General features: G+C 39.6%; 1 protein-coding gene across 2 annotated transcripts; it reads right to left on the bottom strand.

Moving 5' to 3' along the window:
* Nucleotides 1-968: 968 nt before the first annotated feature.
* pitx3 (paired-like homeodomain 3) lies at nt 969-20,741 on the bottom strand. 2 transcript variants are annotated; one of them, XM_029450601.1, is made up of 4 exons: nt 20,531-20,741; nt 13,536-13,653; nt 9,005-9,210; nt 969-2,384 (listed from the first exon to the last, which is right to left on the bottom strand). In XM_029450601.1, the coding sequence occupies exons 2-4, from the start codon at nt 13,642-13,644 to the stop codon at nt 1,815-1,817; spliced, it is 885 nt and encodes a 294-aa protein (XP_029306461.1). In that variant the 5' UTR covers nt 13,645-13,653; nt 20,531-20,741; the 3' UTR covers nt 969-1,814. The 2 variants fall into 2 exon arrangements, with proteins under 2 accessions (XP_029306461.1, XP_029306462.1); XM_029450602.1 differs by lacking the exon at nt 20,531-20,741 and adding an exon at nt 17,045-17,212.
* Nucleotides 20,742-22,266: the final 1,525 nt, after the last annotated feature.

The raw sequence follows: 22,266 nt of genomic DNA, 5'->3' as shown, positions 1-22,266 counted from the left end.
AATTTATGTAATAAAATATTTTGGCCCCACAATTACATTTTGAGCTAGCAAGTAAACCTTGAGTTATTACATTGTTATGTCAAACAGCTAATTGCCAGGTCCAAAATTAATAATTATTAATTAGCAAGTCTATTGTTTCAGTTTCATTGTACTTTTTCAACTTACTTTTGAAAAGTTTAGTTTGTTTTGTTTTCTCCTCTCTTTCTAATTAAGTTTTTATTGTTACTTGTTTATAATAAGAACATTTTAATAACAATTGATTAAAAAAGATCTTTGAGCAGTAGTTATATTAGTATAAGCCGTATTAATTTTTTTTGTTGTATTAGCGGCAGAATTTCAGGCGTAGTTGATGTAAATGTTGATGCATTTCCAACCTCATGATGAGATATTTAGGAGAAGTTATGTGATTACAAATGTGATTTTGTATGTTTTAGCTAGACATTGGCGTAAAGAAAAGACAACAGCAGTGGAAATGTCAGCGCAATAAACAGTTGCAGGGGCTGATGGAGATTGATGGGCTGCTAACCCCTCATTTGTGGCTCCGCTGGGACACCTCGCTCCTCCAGGCCCTTGTGTAATCCTGGCCCTGCTTCAGCCTCGGCCTCTGTGAATTCCTGCTGTGTTACTGGATAGCCTGCGGTTCCCACTCGGAGTGTAGGTCAAACATATCAGTGAGCCGCCATCAGGAACATCTATATCTCCCTCTAGCTCTACTCTCTTTCATCGTTGCACAAGGGTTGCCATGGAAGTGAGTCTGAGTTTCCATGGTGTTGTGCTCATTGTTGTGAGAACATTGTGTTTTGGCTTGTGTCACTCATCTAATGCCATATAGACTATAGACTATTAGAGATATCAGAGGACATGTTCTGTTCTGTTCAATGTCAAAGTCCATTTGTAGTTCATTAAAACGGATCCTTTAATTGGTTCTTTAATGAGACAAAGCAGGCTACACCAGGAAAAAAAGCTTGTTTTTTTTTTGTTATGACAACTGCACTCTTACATACATGTTTTACAGTCATGGACTCCTTTTGTATAACACCACACAAATCTATATACTCAATGGCTTTTTAGAGTTGAAAAATCTTGCTGATGTTCTGGTGTGTGTGAGTAAATTGTTGTTTTGTGTTTAAACGCTTGAGGTTGTGTTCACTTTCCAGGACTGCCCTCCTATTGCCCATCCAAGCTGACCTTTGACCTATGACCTTCCAAATGGAGAAGAATTCACAACAAAGTTTAAAGCTCCTAAAGGATGTGCTCACAGTACATTAACCTAGGGCCTTTGCTTTTGAAGAACATGCTTTTCTCATCTTTAAAGTACGTTATTATATATTTTTTTGTCACATACAAAACAAAAAAGTCCATTATATACATCCTCCATATCTCCCACATTGCAACCACAGGTCCCTTTTCCTGCGACAGTCGCAAAGATCGCATTTGATGTTTTTGGGCCAAGATGTTGACCACCAGTTGAAGCATCCATGTTTTATTTACTCTTGTTTGCTACGTTTACTCTAATCATGCAGTTCAAAAGAAGGCAACAAAATGATGATTGATATAATCTTTAGAAATCCTTTGAAGCAGTTGGTCAGTTCAGCAACAAAGTCCCACAAACTGGAAAGAATTCCTTTGAAGCGCGGTGGTCCATCTGGGCATGTCTATTTGTTGTGTCAGTTTTGAAGAATATTCTCATTGTGCACCATGAAAACATGATATGCCAGTCTGCAGCACATCTGGCAGTTTACAGATGTGAAGTGGGGTAGTAGTGGACTTACAGCTGGTCAGTTGGGTCAGGGGTCGTTTTCGGAGCATCTTTTTCATACCGGCCGGTCAACAGCGTATTGGCAGGGGCTCAGGTTGGACACAGGGTTCTGCACTGCCGGATAAGCAAAGTTGGTGTGCTGCTTGGCCTTGAGCCGCAGGCTGGCCAGGCTGGAGTTGCAGGTGTCTCTGTACATGTAGGGACTGGCTGTCGTGGCATAGGGGCATGTGGCCGCAGTCACCGCTACTGAGTTGAGCGCCGTGGGGCTGTTGAGGTTGTTGAGGTTACCCAGGTTGTTGAGCCCCGTAGTGGGAACCCCGGCCACCGCTGAGGGCACCATGCTAGAGGCCATGTTCATGGAGGGGATGGAGCTTGGGGGAGAGAACATGGGCTGGGATGATAGGGGGCTTACATTCATTGAGTTGAAGAATGGGAAGCTCTTGGCGGAGAGCGGGCTGTTTGCTAGGCTCTTGGTGGCCCAGTTGTTGTAGGAGTAGCCTGTGTACATGTCATCATAGGGCTGCATGAGTCCATTGAACTGGGCACCAAAGCCATTTTTGCATAACTCTGCCTGCTGGTTCCTCTCCCGCTTTCTCCACTTAGCCCGACGGTTCTTGAACCATACCTAAGGAAGCAGAAGAAGAAAATTGTTTCAGTGTACCTTCTATTTGTTGAACCCTCTTTGAACCCTGGTGCTTCCCTCAAAGCCGCTAAAAACTTAGTTTCAAATCTCAAGTTCTTCTCAAAAACATGAAATATGTATTACTTAATAAAAACAATTATATATTTTTTGGGAGAAAAAAAACATCTTACGGTATTATTTAAGTTTAAAACTCAAAACTCATTTACTCTGCTTCATTGGTCAGAAGTATGTGACATCATCTTTTTCAAACCGAATCCATAGAGAACTGATGAAATAACTAAAACTGTGCTAAGTATATTTATCATTGAAAGAAACTTAATAAAGAAAGAAAATAATTAAATGTATTCTGAATCTTTATTATAATTTAAACAAAAATGATTACTTACTACAACGTGGTTATTTTAGTAGTTTTGTCCATCATTTCTATCAGTTACAGATAACATTGTACTCACCAAAGTATCTGTTGAGATCTGGGATCACACCAACATCTCTAAAATTAGAGAGATTTGGACCTAGATGTATACATAAAGTATAGTTTATATTTTTCATCAGTGGCTTTAAAGTAATTTTTTTGGCCATGGAAAATTATAGAATACATACAAATATTAATAGTAATATATACTTATAAAAGTTCAGTAGTTTTCCTAGTTGTAGTGATGTGGCTGCTTTACCAGATCTCTGAGCACAGTAGGAATGTTGGCCAAAACTACAAAAGTAAGACCCAAGTTGTGAAAAAGGTTTAAAAGTTACATAAAGCTCATATGTGCAATATGCATTTGTTATGATGAAGCCGGCAGTGCATCATTCAAGGTAGAAGGGGTTAAACTGTAATAGTGGAGACTCATTCAATATACAGTAAAAGCTGCAAGGATTAGTTTGAAAGTTGACAAATGTCAGTGAGAGACGAGTGAAGTAAAATCAGTGCCTGCTCACAGCCTGTCAGTAATGCCTAAACAGGTGAGTGAGTCATTTTTTGCCCACTGTGTTTTCAGAGCTTCACCTACAATATAGATTCATGTTATTTTTGCACATAAGGAAAAAATCAAGTGACTGAAGAGGTTATTTTTAAATGACTTTTTCCTTTTTCCTATCATGTCAATAAAGTCTAATTCTAAAACACACCTAGTCAGAGTATCCTAACCCCCCTCAAATACTTTCAGTAATATTGTGTGCCTTTTTTTGAATTTTTTGAAAGACACAATGATCCCAGAAAGTAAGTTGAAGTGTATCATCAAACAGTCATATTAGGCAAGGCTTATTAAAACTAATCATTGACTTATTTGAATAGTGAGATCTCAATGAAAGAAATGTCAGGAAAGGGCAATCTTCACATTTGTCATTTTATGGTCCTATATTTGGAGGATATGAATTGGATTAAAGCTTAGTGGAAAATCTAAATTGAGGATTTTAAGAAATTAAAACCTTGAAGTTCCTCTAAGTGTAAAGTTGCGCACAAACTTTTTGCTCTGATTTCGACAACAATCTTTCATTTGTGGATAGAAAAAGATATAATGTCTTTATATGTATTTGTATCCATGAGACTTTTACAGGCCTTTCTTGTGATGATACTCAGCCGTCTCTCTGCTCCTTTGGCATACATGCTGTGTATCATCCAATCCTCTGTTATTATAGTAACAGAATGCTGTTGACCATTAATATGAGTATAAAGTGCATGACTCTGAGTTTTCCATCCCACTCAGTGACAGCAGGGGAAACCCCACGCCAGAGGACAGAAGCTACCCAATCGTTACGGTGACCCGGAGGCAATGCTGTTGGAAGGTTTGTGGAAAATGCTGAATGTCAAGGTTATTGGATGGCTCGACTGCAGCCACATTTATACATCTTCTGTGAAATGATTGCGTGAGAAGGAGATCAAAATACCTCTTCTAAAAAAGCACTGATATGTATTTGATGTAAATTAAAATCAAGCATCAAAGAGTTTGTGTGGCTCAGAAAGTGACAATTCCCAATGTCTGAATGACACGTTTGAACATTTGAACTTCTGAGTTCCTAACTGAGAAATATATATAACACAGGCATTCATTTCAAATGTAGGCTAAGCATTCTGTAGGGGATTACACTGCACAGCATCACCTTTAAAATATGTCAAATATATATTTATGTCTTATGTCATGTCCCTTGATATCAGTCCAGTCTCTGTTGGAACATGTCCAATCCAAACCTTCAGTGCCAATACAGGAAGTGGTGAGACATTTATGTAGAGATCTAAACTTCTGATATATTATCACCTCGTACACTTGTTAGCACACAGTTAGCAGACTGTTAGCAGAAAGTTTCCACATCACATAAACATGGAGCATTCATCAGTCGTATTTTTGTTTTGTTTCAAGATTTGTTTTTGAGCATTTTATGCCTTTATTTGATAGAGATAGTGAAGAGAGACCGGAATGTGACAAACCAGGGACTACGCACCCATGTAGCATGCACCCTAACCACTCTGCTATCGGGTCGGCCACATCAGTAGTATTTTTAACCATTTGACGACTTTCAAATTGTTTAATACTCTTCCTTTAGCTCTGTTTTGGTCTCCAAGAATTTCTGAAAAAGAATATGCTACTACATGCTCCACTATGTTCACCAGCTAGTCACAAACATTGTCTTCTTGCTGGACAGATGGTGTAAAGTTCATCCACTGGGGCTTTGTCCATACGAGTAACACCTTTCACATTACTTTAATATGAAATACAATTAATAAGTACAGTTTTAGAAATACCTTACTGGAATTTTGTTGTATATAGTAGGAATAATTACATATACAATACGAATGAGGAACATTTGCAATAGATCATATTTCAGTGTCTCTGCGGGCAAGTAAGTTGCTTTATATACCATGATGGGCTACTTCTGCTCTATAATCATGTTTACCATGCAACAGATACCTGATAGTTTAGATAGATTGGTGGGAAATGATAGTCAACCTATATTGCTTATCCTTTACCACTCGTAAAGGTATTTTGGTCAATTTAAGGTCATCCAATGATGAAAACAAGGAGGAAATCATAAGTGTTACCTGCTGAACATCAGCGTGTTAACATTTTAATTGTGAGCATGTTACCATGCTGATGTTAGCAGTTAGTTCAGAGCACTGATGTGCCTCAGTACAACCACTAGCAGGGATGTAGACCAGAACACATAGAGCATATGAGCAGTGTTTGTGGCACAGTCTGAAGGTCCCCTTACAAGATATTGATAACAAGCGCAAATTCGCAATAGCTGCGACCACATACACACATTGTTCACGCACACATTTCTGCTGACAGCAACGATGCACAAAATAACATACGGTTTACAAGTTCGGCCATGGTAGGTGAATAGATGTGGAAGTTTTGTGCCTTTTTGTTATAGGCCACTCTCACTGCCACACCAAATTTGTGTGGACTGACCGACAGAGTGATTTATAGAGCTACTGGTCGCAGCTGAAAATGTATCCGTCAGGTTAAGAGAAGTGAATTTGATCTTTACAGGTTGAATTCACAAATCATACATTACCAAAGGTCTTTACAGTCTGTTTAGCACACGATACAACACCCTCTATCACTAGACCCTCGATTGTTATTAATATGTTCCATCAGACTGCAACTGTAATGATTAACAGCTCAAAAATCACATTCATCAAGCTGCCTGCATGTCGGGGTTAGAAAGGCAACTGATAGACTTGATTAGGGACAACACCATGTGTAGTCTGTTGTCCTTTCAAAATAACAACCAAGAGTGTGTGCTATGTGACCTTTCATCCAGCCAACATTAATTTGATCCATTACTTGTAAGGCAGGCCAGGGATTGTATTGTCATCCATCAGAATGTGTCCTCCTGCTCCATATAGCTACAGTGACCAAACCACTGGGTGTGGGCACTTTCAAAGGTGCACTTTGACTTTTAACTTTTGTGTGTGAACTAAAGCTTTGGTAGAAGGGAAGAAAACATCAACCTAGTACATGACATTTTTTTCTTGTATTTTCTAAACATTCAGGTATCATATATTTTCCGTGCAGTTATGTCTCTAGAAACAGATTGATATACTTTGACTGAGGCTGACATTACTACAAAATGGTGGTTAGGGTTGGACCAGTATTCTCCTTATGCTGCCCCGCCCAATTGTTCACTTTTGGTTCAAACGCATTTGTGTGCCTTCTTCCGGTTTAGCACGAGCAGCGTTGCAAACAATGAATAATCTTTGAGAACATTCACATGATCAGATGGTTTTACATTACCACATCCATTAGCCATCAGTGGATGGCAGGACAACATATGAAAATGTGAGGACATTTTTAATAACTTTGTAGTGTCTCTTAGTGTAGATGGCTCCGCTATGAATAACTAAAAAAGTATCAAAGAATATTAGCACACCAGCCAGTTGGACATACAAAGCACATGTCGACAGTGTTTTTGTAATAACTCCCACTTCCAGAAGGGGACAACGCAGACAGAGAGTTGAAACTTATAAATATTAATTAATCTAGAAACCTGTCTGTGTTTTTTACACTGTGGTTAAACATGTAGTGTGGAGCTGTGTCTGCCCTTGTGAGAGTAATGACAAAAGCACTGTGGATGGCTTGTTGTTCACTGACTGGCCACTCTCACACAGCCGGCAGCTACTCAGAGCTAGAAAGATGTCGTCATAAAGCTACAAATATGCGTTCTTGTGATAAACTAATCAGATATTGGGAATTTAAAGTTTACTTACTCGCCTTTTTTTTACGTTTATTTGGCAAGAAAAGGGTGTAATGTACAGTGAGACAATGTACAGTGAGACAATGTACAGTGAGACAATGTACAGTGAGACAATGTACGGTGAGACAATGTATGGTCAGACAATGTACGGTGAGACATTGTACAGTGAGACAATGTACGGTGAGACAATGTACGGCGAGACAATGTACGGTGAGACAAAGTATAGCGAGACAATGTACGGTGAGACAAAGTATAGCGAGACAATGTACAGTGAGACAATGTACAGTGAGACAATGTATGGTGAGACAATGTATAGTGAGAAAATATACAGTGAGACAATGTACAGTGAGACAATGTATAGTGAGACAGTGTACGGTGAGACAATGTACGGTGAGACAATGTACAGTGAGACAATGTACAGTGAGACAGTGTATGGTGAGACAATGTATAGTGAGACAATGTACAGTGAGACAATGTACAGTGAGACAATGTACGGTGAGACAATGTATGGTCAGACAATGTACAGTGAGACTATGTATAGTGAGATAATGTATAGTGAGACAATGTACAGTGAGACAATGTACAGTGAGACAATGTACGGTGAGACATTGTACAGTGAGACAATGTACGGTGAGACAATGTATGGTCAGACAATGTACAGTGAGACAATGTACGGTGAGACAATGTATGGTCAGACAATGTACAGTGAAACAATGTATAGTGAGATAATGTATAGTGAGACAATGTACAGTGAGACAATGTACAGTGAGACAATGTACGGCGAGACAATGTACGGTGAGACAAAGTATAGCGAGACAATGTACGGTGAGACAAAGTATAGCGAGACAATGTACAGTGAGACAATGTACAGTCAGACAATGTATGGTGAGACAATGTATAGTGAGAAAATGTACAGTGAGACAATGTACAGTGAGACAATGTACGGCGAGACAATGTATAGTGAGACAATGTACAGTGAGACAATGTATAGTGAGACAATGTACGGTGAGACAATGTACAGTGAGACAATGTACAGTGAGACAATGTATGGCGAGACAATGTATAGTGAGACAATGTATGGTGAGACAATGTATAGCGAGACAATGTACGGTGAGACAATGTACAGTGAGACAATGTATGGCGAGACAATGTATAGTGAGACAATGTACAGTGAGACAATGTATAGTGAGACAATGTACGGTGAGACAATGTACGGTGAGACAATGTACGGTGAGACAAAGTATAGCGAGACAATGTACAGTGAGACAATGTATAGCGAGACAAAGTATGGCGAGACAATGTATAGTGAGACAATGTACAGTGAGACAATGTATGGCGAGACAATGTCCGGCGAGACAATGTACGGTGAGACAATGTATGGCGAGACAATGTCCGGCGAGACAATGTACGGTGAGACAATGTATGGTGAGACAATGTATGGTGAAACAATGTACGGTGAGACGATGTACGGTGAGACAATGTACGGTGAGACAATGTACAGTGAGACAATGTACAGTGAGCTATCTCGGACCATACCCATCTCTGACTCAACCTTAATTTTGATTTCAACTAAACATTTGTAAAGTGTCATGACTGCATCTTGCACAGTTGTGACGCCATCACAGGGACAAAAGCTGTCCACAGACAGACAGACAGAAAGACAGATACATGGAAAAGTACTCAAAACATCCTCTGTGGTAGTTCCCACTACAGTAGGTGTCTCCAGGAGCACATTTTGCTGTGATGACACACACACGGTAATAACACTACCAGCTGTCGGACGACCCTGCGCTGTTTTACTCTCTGCGTTGGCACCCCAGCTGCACTAGGAGATTGGCTTCACTCAAATGAATGAGAGGGTTGTGCTTTTTCAGGGCTAAAGTTCTCTGTTCCAGAGTGTTTGTACTTACCCTGACCCGTGCCTCAGTGAGGTTGGTCCACACTGCGATCTCCTCTCTGGTGCTCATGTCAGGGTAGCGGTTTCTCTGAAAGGTGGCCTCGAGCTCTTGGAGCTGCTGGCTTGTGAAGTGAGTCCTCTGCCGCCGCTGTTTCTTCTTCAGAGAGCCATCCTCAGCGCTGGACTCATCCAGCTGGTTCTGGTGGGATTTCTCTGTGTCTGCAGACACACAGAAAGAACAATAATTTCATAAGGACTCTGGGAGGTTCATCTTAGGTAGGAGGATGGATGAGAGTAGAATGCATAAAATGCAAAATGCAAAATGCAAAATGCAAAATGCAAAAAAATGCATCACTGGGTCATTTAAAGATTGTTAAAGTATTAAGAATTGTAAAAATGCATACACTGAAGTGTGATATTTTACAGAGTGTTGTGAGAATAATGAGGATGTGCAGACAAAACTGTAAGTGGAACTATATGAATTGCAATGAGGGAATATACAAATCAATAATTATAAAGGTATAATTTCTGCCAGCAAGAGGGTTATTGTCACTGTTTTAAGGTACTTGTCATTACTTTTGACCCTTACACATATAGCCTACAGAATGTATGTAACGTTTATTTATTAGTAGTGTAGTAGTAACATGTACGCACAGTATAAATGGAATTTCAAAAAGTTGATAAAACTAGATTTATCCTAAAGTATATATATATATATATATATATATATATATATATATATATATAGATATATAGATATAGATATATATAAAGTCTATATAAAGTATATATATATATATATATATATATATATATATAGATATAGATATAAATATAGGTATAGATATATATAGATATAGATATAGATATAGATACAAGGTGGGAGAAGTATTCAGATCCTATAAAGCAGCATCAAATTGAAGTACTAGCATATACCTCAACTGTTTTACTAAACTGCAGTATTTGTATTTAAATGTAGTTTAGCTGAAAATTGAAAATATAATGTTGGGTGAAATTTAAATTAGTTCATCAATTCAAGCCAAATATATTATAATTTACAATAATAAATATTGGCTTATATAACTGGAGAACTCTGACCTGCTTTGCTTTAAAGTAAGTAAAAAGATATAGACTGTCTAGGTAGGTTAATTAAATGAACATTTACCATCACTGTATTTATTTCCCCTGTAATTAGTACCATATTTCATAGTCCATCCAAACGAATGAAGAAATTGTAATTACATATCAGTTGTGAATTATCAGGATGCTATGGGACCTGTAAAATCAAATGTTACCAGTAGTACATGGTGAAAGTATTAAAAAAGTATTTACACACATTTATAAAAGCTCCTCTGCAGAAGATTTGAACTCTTACTATGAACACAATCTGTATCTGTGAAGCAACATGCTATTCTGACACCTGGAAAACAACAAGCATGGCTGGGGCAACGCCAAGAGAGAATAATTTCAAACAGTGCATTACGTTCAAAGATGTGCAGGAGCAGTGAGTGATTGCATTTGGCCCCCAGCGCAGTGAGTTTAAAGGACCACACATCCATGTTATGTCTGCCAGGGCTTCTCTCTGCCAGATCTGACTCCCACAATTTGAGGACCTCACAGAAAGAAGTGAAATTAGTTGGCCAGCTAATCCTGCGGATCAGGCTTTTGTGACTGGGGCAAGTTGGGCTCTGTTTGGCGAAGGCTTAGCTCTAGGAGCTGTTCAAAATGATCAGCAGGGTTTAAAAAGAGGCTCCACAGGGCCGCCGGCAAAACCAATAAGGGCCTGGCCGAAGCTGTTATCTGGCAGTAAACTGACACTGGGTAAGCTGTCACTTAAGGCCAAAGTCTAAAACACAATACTGAGGAAAGGGCAGCCCTTTTTAGAGCAGCGCGCTGACCAACAATAGGAGCCATCTGACTGATAATGTGCCGACATGACAGAGCCGTTCCAGGTCAGCTTCTCACACAGCTTTAATCTGAAAAACAACTAGGCTTTTACCAAAATCACTTTTCAAAATTCTGAGTTTATTCACAGAAAGAAAAGCTGTCATGACTGAATGGCTACATACTATCCCATATTTATTTTGTCCGATCAGAGCTTTTAAAAGCAATCTGCCAAACTTGCTCTCAAGGTTAAAATCAAAGTCAGTTTTTACAGGAGCTGCACCCATTTTCAGAGAGAAAGCTTATTACAAAGAGCCTCAGTGGGGTCATGCAGTCATGGAGTGACATGGTCTGGGCCTGTGGCATGGGCGTCAGCTTGGTGTGCAAGGCGTGGCAGCCATATTGTTCTTCAGTATAACATAGTCCAGATTTAAGGTTGTATTTTGTGTTCATTATAAAGGAGAACAAAACCCAACAATAAACTGTAAGAAATGCATTTGTAATGCTGTTCCATTCAGGACTAGTGTTCCCTCAATATTGTTCTGTGACTAAATATATTCATATAGTCATTTTGCAATCACTAGGACGCCCCGCCCACATTTCACCCTCGCCACTCCCAGAAACCAAAGTGAAGGTCTCTGTAACTGTACAAATAAACTTACACTTGTACATCTTATTTCCTACTATGCCACTAATACATTTGGGTGGAGATATGCTGGACCTTTAGTTATTCATCATGACTCTCAAAATACAGCTATTAGCTTATCAAATATCTATGTGTAGGTTTTTAATTACAGAATGTTTAATAATATTATTAGATGAATATGTCATCATATTTTATTGCAAAGCAGGAACATTTCTTTATTTAAATTAAATCCTAGTGGTTAATTGAACAGTGTAGAAATTCAACAATATTTTAAGCTTTTATTGTGAGAATAAAGATTTGATTAATAAAACATGTAAGTTACATTTAGATTTACACAGAAGTATAAAAAATAATGATTGCATTATTTAATATAATTATATGTCAACACTAGATTTCCCTGAAACGCAACTGAGGTACTGTATCTGTCAATAAGGGATTCATGTTAAAACTGCCTGCTCCCCTTTCTCTCTAACACACCATTTGGCCCTTTTTTCATAGTTTGATATTTAGGCTGTACAAAATGTTTCCATTAGAGAAAGGACAGCCAATGAGTTTTACTTCAGACTAAATTCTTAAGAGATTCTTAAGCGATAATGAGCTCCACAAGTCCTCCCTACGAGGACTGGTGCAGATACACCAAAGCATTTTACATCACATTTCTTTCCAGAATAGTTTGTGTTTGACAGTTTGTTAGGGCTGGATTTCTAACCACACACAGTCCAGCAATTAGATTGGGTTACACACACACACACACACACACACACACACACACACACACACATACCACGCACGCGCACGCGCACGCGCACACACACACCATATATAGTTAAAGAGATAGATGTGTGGGTTAAAATGTTACATGGCAAAGTGAGAGAACGAGTTTAAAAAAGGTGATTATTTGTTATATATAACACGTGATATAAAACGGTCAGTTTATGTAACGGGAGTTTTCAATATACCAGAGGGAAGGTTAAGTAGAAGTGTTCTCACTAACACTGACCAATCAACTGTTAGTATTTACGTTATTACATATATATGCATGTATGACCTTTTATGGCGTGACTAAAGTTTCAACTCCCAAATGATCTCCAAACTGAATTTGTTTTGGTTGTTTTTCAGTCCTGGTGTAAATTTGTCCTGATGTAATATCGTACCATTCATTCGTTTGGTTAGTAGATGGTTAAATATAGAACATTTAGATTTGATTTACATCAAATGGAGATTATTAAATCTTGATTTTTTGTTCTTGATTATAAAGTGTGCTGAATCAAATCAATCCGCCGCGAGTCTGATGCTCTCAGGAGAAACAACTTTTGCTATTTTTCAATTAATTTTATTTTTCAAAGACAATCAGCCCATCACCTGCGCCTGAGCCACAACAGGCTGCTGTGTAAAAACAGCTTCAGAGAAACTTGGATTTCAGGATCGGCGTCTCCCTCCAGACTGATGGATGTCGAATCGCATTTAATTCTTCTCAAAGCCATTTACAAGCTAAATACTGCATAGTTTATAACATATTTTCTTTTTATCAATTGGCTCTGATTAAACTGTGCTCGAGCTAAAGTGAGTAGTAATCGGTGGATTGCAGGAAGTGATGTATTCTGGTACCTCGCCGCATGCAGAAATACTGAGGACATAGGCTGCAGAAAAATAATTACTAGCTGTTTGTTTTCGAGCCAATTTGCATCCATAATTTATTGAAGCTATTGTGCAGAAATACGCAGGCTTCTCCCGATTAATATAATAATAATAATAATAATAATAATAATAATAATAATAATAATAATAATAATAATAATAATAATAGGAATTATTATTATTATTATTATTATAAGTCTATTATTATGTTTCATTGTCGTTTCTATTGCATGATAAATGTAATATCCGTAATAGTTATTATTTTGATTATTTTCAAGACCATTTTGTGTTAATCCAGTAGTGCAGTGGAAAGTTACGGGCAGATATACAGATATAAAGATGCATGCACACTGCACACGTTCAGCTGGTAACTGACCGCTGTTGTCCTGGCCTTTACACCCCTGGTCGTGCTGCGGGGTCCCGGAGTCGGAGAGCGACAGCGCTGGGCTGCGGGCTTCACTGTCCGTCAGCAGGTTAAAATCCATAACCAGGTTCTGCAGACAGAGACAGAGGGAGAGACAGAGAGAGAGAGAGAGAGAGAGAGAGAGAGAGAGAGAGAGAGAGAGAGAGAGAGAGAGAGACAGACAGACAGACAGACAGACAGACAGACAGAGAGACAGACACATGTCAGGCTTCATCCTTGCAACACTAACAGTCACAGCTGAGTGCAAGCCCTTTATGACCAACAACATCAACATCATCTTTAATAATAATATAAATGCGGCCATGAAGTTCTTGTCAAAACTTAGCAAATTTAATTCAATATGATTTGTATCGATATCTACTTATATTATGATGGCACAACATCCCTATAACTGTTACGTTCTCCTGTTTCCACTACACTACCATTCTAAACTATTCTAAATGCACTGTGCATAATATACAGTGCACATCATCATGTTGTGTTTTCTATAATATTTCAGTTGGTAGATCACTTTGCATTACTCACCTAATACTTCTCTAATATTCCTATAACTAAGTGAGGGAAACTGTCACCAGTCCTACTTCTTTGTGGAGGATTCATGTGTGTTGTTGTGTCTCGGTTCCTGTAATATTCTGAATGTCCCAAAATCTTTTTTTAAATAAAGTCTGCAATTATCACATTGCACATTGTTACAGGATGAGTGCAGTCTGTGTCCCCACACTGTACACTTTGTTTACTCACTAACATCTCCATAATCCAGACGAGTTCATATATTATTTGATCCCCTCATCTGACACAGCAGAGCTTTATGAACATACGAGTTTTGCCTCTTAGGCATCTCACGAGGATTGAGGGATGCTTTTCATTAAGTTTGTCAGAATCTGTGCAGCCTGACATAATTTGTGTCTAATGTTCAGTTTATATTCTCCCCAACAGACAAATAAATGGCACTAAAGGACAGTGCGTCTTTCAGTACAGATGTAAATACAACCAAATCTATATCAAAGAAACAAAATGATTTAGGGTTAATGCATTAATTACACCGTTATTATGCTTTGTCCTGATTTTCAGTTTCATCCTGTGCTTTTTGATTGATTGATTGATGTAAATGCATTATTTTTGTGTTTTTGGTTAAAAAACACCTAACCTCCCAAAAATACATCCTTCAGTATTCTTAGAGACTCCGTATAGATTTGCTATTAGTGTATACTCCATCTGATGTGGATGTGTGTGTGTGTGTGTGTGTGTGTGTGTGTGTGTGTGTGTGTGTGTGTGTGTGTGTGTGTGTGTGTGTGTGTCTTTAATTTGGCACTTTCTATTTTCCCTTAGATCTTTCCATTCACCCCTGGTTGTGGTTGTAATCCCGATCCCTATATATGAGCCTGACATAAGCAGCTATAACAAGACCTGCCCTGAATTGACTCTATTTCGGGCTTCATGAGGAGAGCAATAGAGTTATTGCTGTGAAATACACGATGACATTTCCAAGCCAAATTCTAGCCGGTGAGGTAGAACTGTTGCTCAATAAAGCCCAAAAATAGCTGCTCGTTTATTTATCCGAGAGCAGATAACAGCTTGAATATGCAGGGATGGGGGGGGGGTGAAAGAGGTTTGGGAAGAGTTATGGCAACAATATTAATAAAGTCAAAAATTAACATAATATTTGTTTGGTCAAAAATGAATCCAAAGTAACAATGTCCTCATGTCACTTAACTATTATACATGTTATCTCTCGCCACACTTAGAAGTTATTTAGCTGGCAAAGTATTAGATTGAGGAAAAGAAAAGACATACAAATGTCAAACTCCTGTAGCAAATGTAGGAAGGAAGTAGGAAGTATTTACATTGAGGAATAAACGTGATGAAGCAGGTGTAAAGTGAAGGCTCAGCCCACCTTAACTCAGTGTGGAGTTACTGGTTACCCTCCTTTTTTATTTACCTTGCATTTCCCAGGACATTGGTGAATAAAAGCTAAGGTTTACAAGTTTAGAGGAAAGTCTTAAGGCTGCTGTCGGCTACAATGAAACAATATCATCAAAGATTTAAAAAGGCCGTAAACCTCATCCCTGCTGCCAGTCTCTGCAGTCACCATTGTGGCATATTTAGCTTTTCTGGGGAAGGCGTAGGTGTCACTCCCCCTCACCTCTCTTCGCCTGTGGAGAATGAGCCCCCCCTCCGTGTTTCCCTGTGCTCTATTTGCCACCATGCCAGTCCTTTGTGTGCCAGTCACATGTGACTTCTGCTGGGGTTAAATCTGAACTGGACTGAGATACATTTAATTACAAAATCATTATTGAGCCGTGGTTAAAAAAAATCTTGAATAGATATAAATAGACCAGTTTTTAAAAGAAAATCAGACCAAAAGCAAGACTTGCAATGATTGTTCCAAATGTGTCATCCACGTAAACCGGGTTTGAAAAGTGGTAGAAACTCTTCAAATAGAGGTTGCTTTGTCATTTTGTTCCAGAGTTCCATAATCTTCCACTTTCAATGACTACAATGATTTGAATTTGGCAGAGAAAAATGAACAATGTCATCACTGCACTTTGTCTTATACTCTTCCTAACTCTCACTTAACATTGTGTCAGTCACTCTGACAAAGAAACATAATGCTGCACTGAAGCCAACCAGCATAGTCTGATTAAAGGTTTAACACCTTATTACCACTGAATATCTGTGACATCTGATAGGTGAGTTAACATTTTCTTCCATCAAACACATCTGCCATCATATTTTGGCCACACAAACAGCATCTCAACCCTTAAAAATGCTGCCAAATGCACATCTCATATTTGTCACTGCTAACACAAGTAACATTTTCCAGAGACTTGCATCTGTTTTTGTTTAGCATCCGTGAGAATGATGGGAGCATTTTACAAAAGATTAGGAGACAGGAAAATGAGTATTCTGTTGTCGGCCAGAGGCCATTCCTGCATCCCTGGGAAAAAACATGCAAGACTAAGGGTAAGGTCAAGTCTCCCAGTACAGAGATTACCTCTGTAAGTACACTGCCTCTGTGTTGTGGCTTTGGATTAATGATCCTCTGATATGGATTTGTGGGTCAGAAGGATCACCTTTCCCCTTGTTTGTCTACATCAAATGTAAGATCTGAGACAAATGTAAGATCTTTCGACAAGCCTCACCTGATAGAGCTGTAGCAGTGTTCATAACCTGCCACGACAAAATTAGTTACAGGCAAATTACTGAGCTGGCAAATATAACCACCCATCATGCTATCACCTTTGCTGTAGGATTCTTTTGATTTACTTCAAGAAAGGCCAAACTGTTTTATGTCCTTTTGAAAAAGCTAAAACTGAGCTTTCCCTTTGTTGAAGAACAGCTCAGCACACATGTACAGCAAAAAGTAACAGACGAAGTCAACACACAAGCAGCTTATAAATCATATTTAATTATTTTTTTATTCAAAAGTAGACTATGTAATTGTTTTTAAGCAGCATTACCTTTGCTGTAGATGTGTGTTGAGCCGTTTCTTTGCGTTTTAAAATCAAAGCCTCGCCGCACACAGGTCCCAGTGGCTGCTACAGTTCAGTTAGGGTACTTGTCTGAAAGAGCAACAGCTGTCCCTTTGTGAGTGCAGAGCCCGGGTCTAGTACGAGCAAGGTCCAGTATTTTGGTCAGAATAATAAATGCGAGCCAGTCCGGAGGGCTAAATCGGCCGTGGCAGTGATGGATGGACAGACGGCCTGGTGACAATGTGCTGCTGAGAGGCTTGGCAGCGAGGGGTGTGCAGGTGATGCAAGCCAGTCATTTTGTCCAGAACAAGGTGTCAGTACCCTCCACCCCCCCACCCTTCCCCACCCACCTACACACACACACATTGGGGGTGCCACATGATTATATTTCCAAAATCAAGAGCCCTTCTCCCCCTCTCTCTGAGCTCAATATGGCCAACAAGCTATCACTGAGCTAACAAGCAGGCGGAGGCGCTCAGTAGCTGACAGGCGGATAGATCTCTGAGCCACTCTAATGCTTACATGGTGACTGTGCTGATGTTGATTTCCCTCTGTGGAAACACATCCCAGTGAGAAGTAACTCCTGATGGAAGTTAATAAAAATGTAAAATAAACCTAAGCTTATTTGGTAAAGCTTTTACCCTCCTCTTCATCTTGGATATCAGAAGGCCCAGTCTATTTCCTGGAGCAGTTGTGACACTGATGCAGCCAGTAAGGCCTCTACACTTGAATAAAAGCCTGCTGGTGGCAGTATGTTTACTCTTCCTGCTGGGGGCCTCCTGCTCAGAAATGGACGCAAATCAACAGCAAGAAGAGAGTCTCCGGTTTGCATAAGAACAAGCTTTTTGCATAAACCGGTGACACCGATCTCATTAAAATATATCTGGTGATGATAATAATAAAAAAATAATGGAAGCAAAAATCCTCTAGTTTTTTCGGGAGACTGCCGGGTCCATCTGGCGGTGCGCACGGCAGCCTGCTTGCGTTTTCACGGACTGCAGACATTAGCCCAAGAATTATTCATAAACGCGTCGAGAATTAATTCCCGGGATTAAGAGTTGATTAAGATGTGTGTCACTTTGCTGTCTGAGAACTTATTAAGGGCCTCCTCGAAGAGGCGGCAGATGGAATTTCAGTCCAATGTTTGTAGATGTTAATTTCTGCCCTCCTATAACAGACATTTGCATATGATTGAGGGAGTGAGGCCGAGCAGTCCTGCACAATCACTGCCTCAATGCAAAGAGAGCGGGGAAATAATTGGCTGCAGAAGTCCACAACAGTGATTAACACAGAGCCTTTCCATGTCAACTGTTTATTACGGTAGACCCATAATTCACTGATTGTGTCTCTGTCTATAAGTGTATAACAATTTATACCTATCTAATGTCACCTATATCAAATTATTTACATTAGACAAATGAGTCCAGCATATATTTTTTTAACATATCCAAGTAAAAAGGACATGATGATTATCGATCTTATTAACGGATGCACCATAGAGTTAAAGACTACTGTTTTGAATGTGATTGCATCTTTTTTTGCTGCAAATGCTGATGTCTTTAAGTGATGTCAAAAGCCTTGTTATTATGTCATTTAATTACATTATGCGGGTTAAAGTCAAATGCAAGTTCCCTTGTTCCCTGTTTAGGACAATGAGGTTGATTCCTTCGTTACAATAACAAACTATATGTATATATCTATATCTATATATATCTATATATATATATATATATATATATATATATATATATATATATATATATATATATATATATATATATATTAAATGAAACGACTAATAGATGCACTGCTGCTGCAGTATTGGCCTCAGCGCTGCGGGCCGTGGCCTTCACACTTGTCTCTGTTGCACACGGCTAAAAGAAATATTTACATTCTACCCTGAGGCCAAACGAAAAGTTCAATTAAACAAATGTTATTTTCATATGTGCTGACCTGGTAACAGATGCAAAAGAGGTTACTAACTGAAAATGAAGACCTGCTGGAGGAAATCTAGCCCGGGGATTCTGCATTGCCTTGATCTTTTTTTAAATAAAAGAACATTATCAGCACGGGCTTCAAAAACGAAAGTAAACAGTTGAGTGAAAGGAACAGTGGCCTTCTGAAAGTAAATATATAATAACACTTCTGACTTACAACTTTTACTCTGTGGGATCCACTAGGCCTATCTATTTAACATTTATATTTTTTGATTCAATCACAGTATTATTATTCAAGCATTTTCTTTGAAGTAATGGCTCCAGGTTTCACAATGTATGAACCTCCGGCCGTGGGTAATAAGGAACTATTTTTAAAATCAGTATTGACCGAGATATACATATTTTGAAACTATCTATCTGCTGAGGAAGACCATGAGATGTTGTTGAAAGCCCCCAAAAAATCTAGCAAGTGAACCTTCATTATATTTCAGTGTTATTATTATTATTATTAATATTATTATTATATATATATATATTTTTTTTTTTCTTAGGCTATTTTTTAAATACTGTTTCCATTGTCAAGAAATAATATTCACTCTTGAATATTATAACTTTAAATAACCGGAATTGATCGAGTCATAATGTTCGCAATATGGATGCAAATATTATAAGGATGAAGTTGTGGATAAGTTTGTTTGTGGCGCGCGCTCACGTGTGTGTGTGTGTGTGTGTGTGGGGGGGGGGGGGGGGGGGGGGAGAGACTGCGGACAGAGCTTTGTTTTTCTGTCGGCAGTCTCCTGTGGCTACGGCAGCCACCTGCCACCTATCAATTTTATCAAAACCCCAAATATTTTTGACCTCCCAAATATTTTCAAAACGTCCGCCTCTGCGAAGTCTCAGCATTTTGGAGAAAACATACCAAGCTCTAAACATGATAATTCGGTACAACACTAGAGGAGAAACAAGCTTTTTGGGCGTGGAAACCCTGCTTCACCCACTCCCTAAACTGTGTACACACAGGCAGGCGGAGGATTTAGGATGTAGGAGGACTTTTATAATTGAACAAAACAGCATTATTGTTAGTAATAAACCATAAGATTTAGCGAGGCCCAAGTGACAGGGGCCTTTACGCAGAGCGTGTTTTCTTCTTTGAATTAATTAAGAGTTTGCAATATTTTTAATAATTTGTAATCATTTTGTCTGAATAGAAGATGCACAAGCCTACACACTTTTTAAATATGTCACATTGCCTAACGTGTCGCCTCTCATCAACAATAATAATAATAATCTGCTCCGTGGACAGAAAACTCATTTTCTATTTCTTTCAAACCATATCATATTAAAATCGTATTGATGGTAGGTTACTTAAACGTCAAAGTTGTAAATTGTGGGAAAGTTAATAAAGGCACTACTTTAGCCTACATCTCGGTTAGATTTAGTCAACTTTTATGCACAAATAAAAATAATTGCTGTGTTGATCCCAGATGCATGAAGACAAAAAGAGAGAGAAAATGAGGAATGTGGTTATTGCACTTACATCAAATCCCGATCAGGTTAAATTAATCCGTGGAAAAGGCAAAGAACTTTGCTACAGGCTGATGGGTGTCCTGGCCTCAGGTTTGCTGGTGACATGGACAAAAAGTTCCCCGGTGCGTGAAAAAGTCAGAAAAAGCGTCAGTCAGTGAGTCAGTTTCCTTCTTCTTCCCTCTGTGTTGTCAGACATGAAGGCTGTGGAGTAGTGAGGCTTGATCCCCACACAGAGTATAGGGAGGGGGGTGGAGGGGGTGGGGGGTGACTTCATGCTAAATATTGTGCGTGACAGGTCCACTTTAGAAAGGACGGCCCCTACTCTCTCTCGCTCTCTCTCTCTCTCTCTCTCTCTCTCTCTCTCTCTCTCTCTCTCTCTCTCTCTTGGTGCATGCTGGGAGTTTGTGTGAGAGTGAGACGCTCACACACAATGCTCGTTTTCAATCTTTGTGATATGTTTGTTTTGTAATGGGGTTTAATTTAACGCAATTTATTGGTGATAGTTTGATTTAGTTTTACTTTTGGTGAGTTTGGGTGTGGTGGTTGGGGTGTTTGTGGGGTTTTCTCCTGCCGGTGTCTCGCCGGTCGTCGCCTGACGCCATGGTAAATGGGGAATTCACCAAGCTGACGAGGAAGCACAGTATAAAAATCTCAGCCGGCTTCCCGTGTAGTGTAGAAGATGTAGGTTTAGCTGTGGCGGAAAAGGTCGGACAAGGCAGTATAAAATCACTGGCGCGGATGAACAGCGCCATTGTCATTTTCCTGGACCAGCTGGAGAAGGTGAACCGTGTCATCGAGACAGGTATCGTGGTGAATGATTTTCTTGTGCAGGTGTTGCCACTGGCCCTGCCCGCAACCAGAGTAGTTATATCTAACGTCCCTCCGTTCTGATGAATTCCTCAGTAGAGAGCTGTAAAGACACGGGAAAGTTGTTTCCCTGGTGAAAAAGATCCTGTCTGGATGTAAGTCTCAGTTACTGAAACACGTGGTGTCGCACCGTAGACAGGTATATATGATACTTAATAACCGGGATGTGGAGCTCAACCTCCGCTTCTACGTTAAAGTAGATGATTATGACTATGTGATTTTTGCGACTTCATCAGTTATGAAGTGTTTTGGTTGCAGAGAGGAGGGACACACCGCGAGAGCCTGTCCGACGCGCAGGGAGCCAGCTCCGTCTGGTTCAGGAGGGGCGGCGGCTGCTGGACGGCTCCGCCGGTTGTAGTCGAGCAGCGAGTGGCTGCTGCTGAGGTGGAGATCTCACCGCAGGGGGCGACCACTGACTCGGCTGCTTTGGTGGTGGGGTACCCCTCCCCCCCTAGCGGTGGCCGCTGCCGCGGATTTAATAACTTCATCTGGACAGCCTGTGGCTGCTTCGCGTGCCGCGCCACTGCTGTGTCCGACCTGGTGCATGATGCAGGTGGTGATGTTTCACAGGGTGTGTGTATTAATAATGATGTACAGAAAAGTGAGGAAAGTGGTTTGGGTGAGGCAGGTGAAAGTAAAGTGGATACAGTTGAAAAGATGACATGGGGAGAACAGGTTGAGGAGGTAGAGATGGAGGAGGAGGTGATAACATTAAAGGTAAAATAAAAGCCTGCTATAAAACGCAGGAGAAAAATAAATAATGCATCAAGTGAGAAAAAAACTATTGCAAAGTTGGGGATGAGGGGCAGACTTTAAGAAAGCAGGGGCAGGTGGATGAAAGTCTGAGTGAAGAGGAGTGTGTCTCAGATAGCAGTGACA

This window comes from Cottoperca gobio, chromosome 15, assembly GCF_900634415.1.
Source record: "Cottoperca gobio chromosome 15, fCotGob3.1, whole genome shotgun sequence".
Taxonomy (NCBI): domain Eukaryota; kingdom Metazoa; phylum Chordata; class Actinopteri; order Perciformes; family Bovichtidae; genus Cottoperca; species Cottoperca gobio.
Note: the sequence above shows the minus strand (reverse complement) of the source record. Positions and strands in the feature narration are given on the sequence as shown.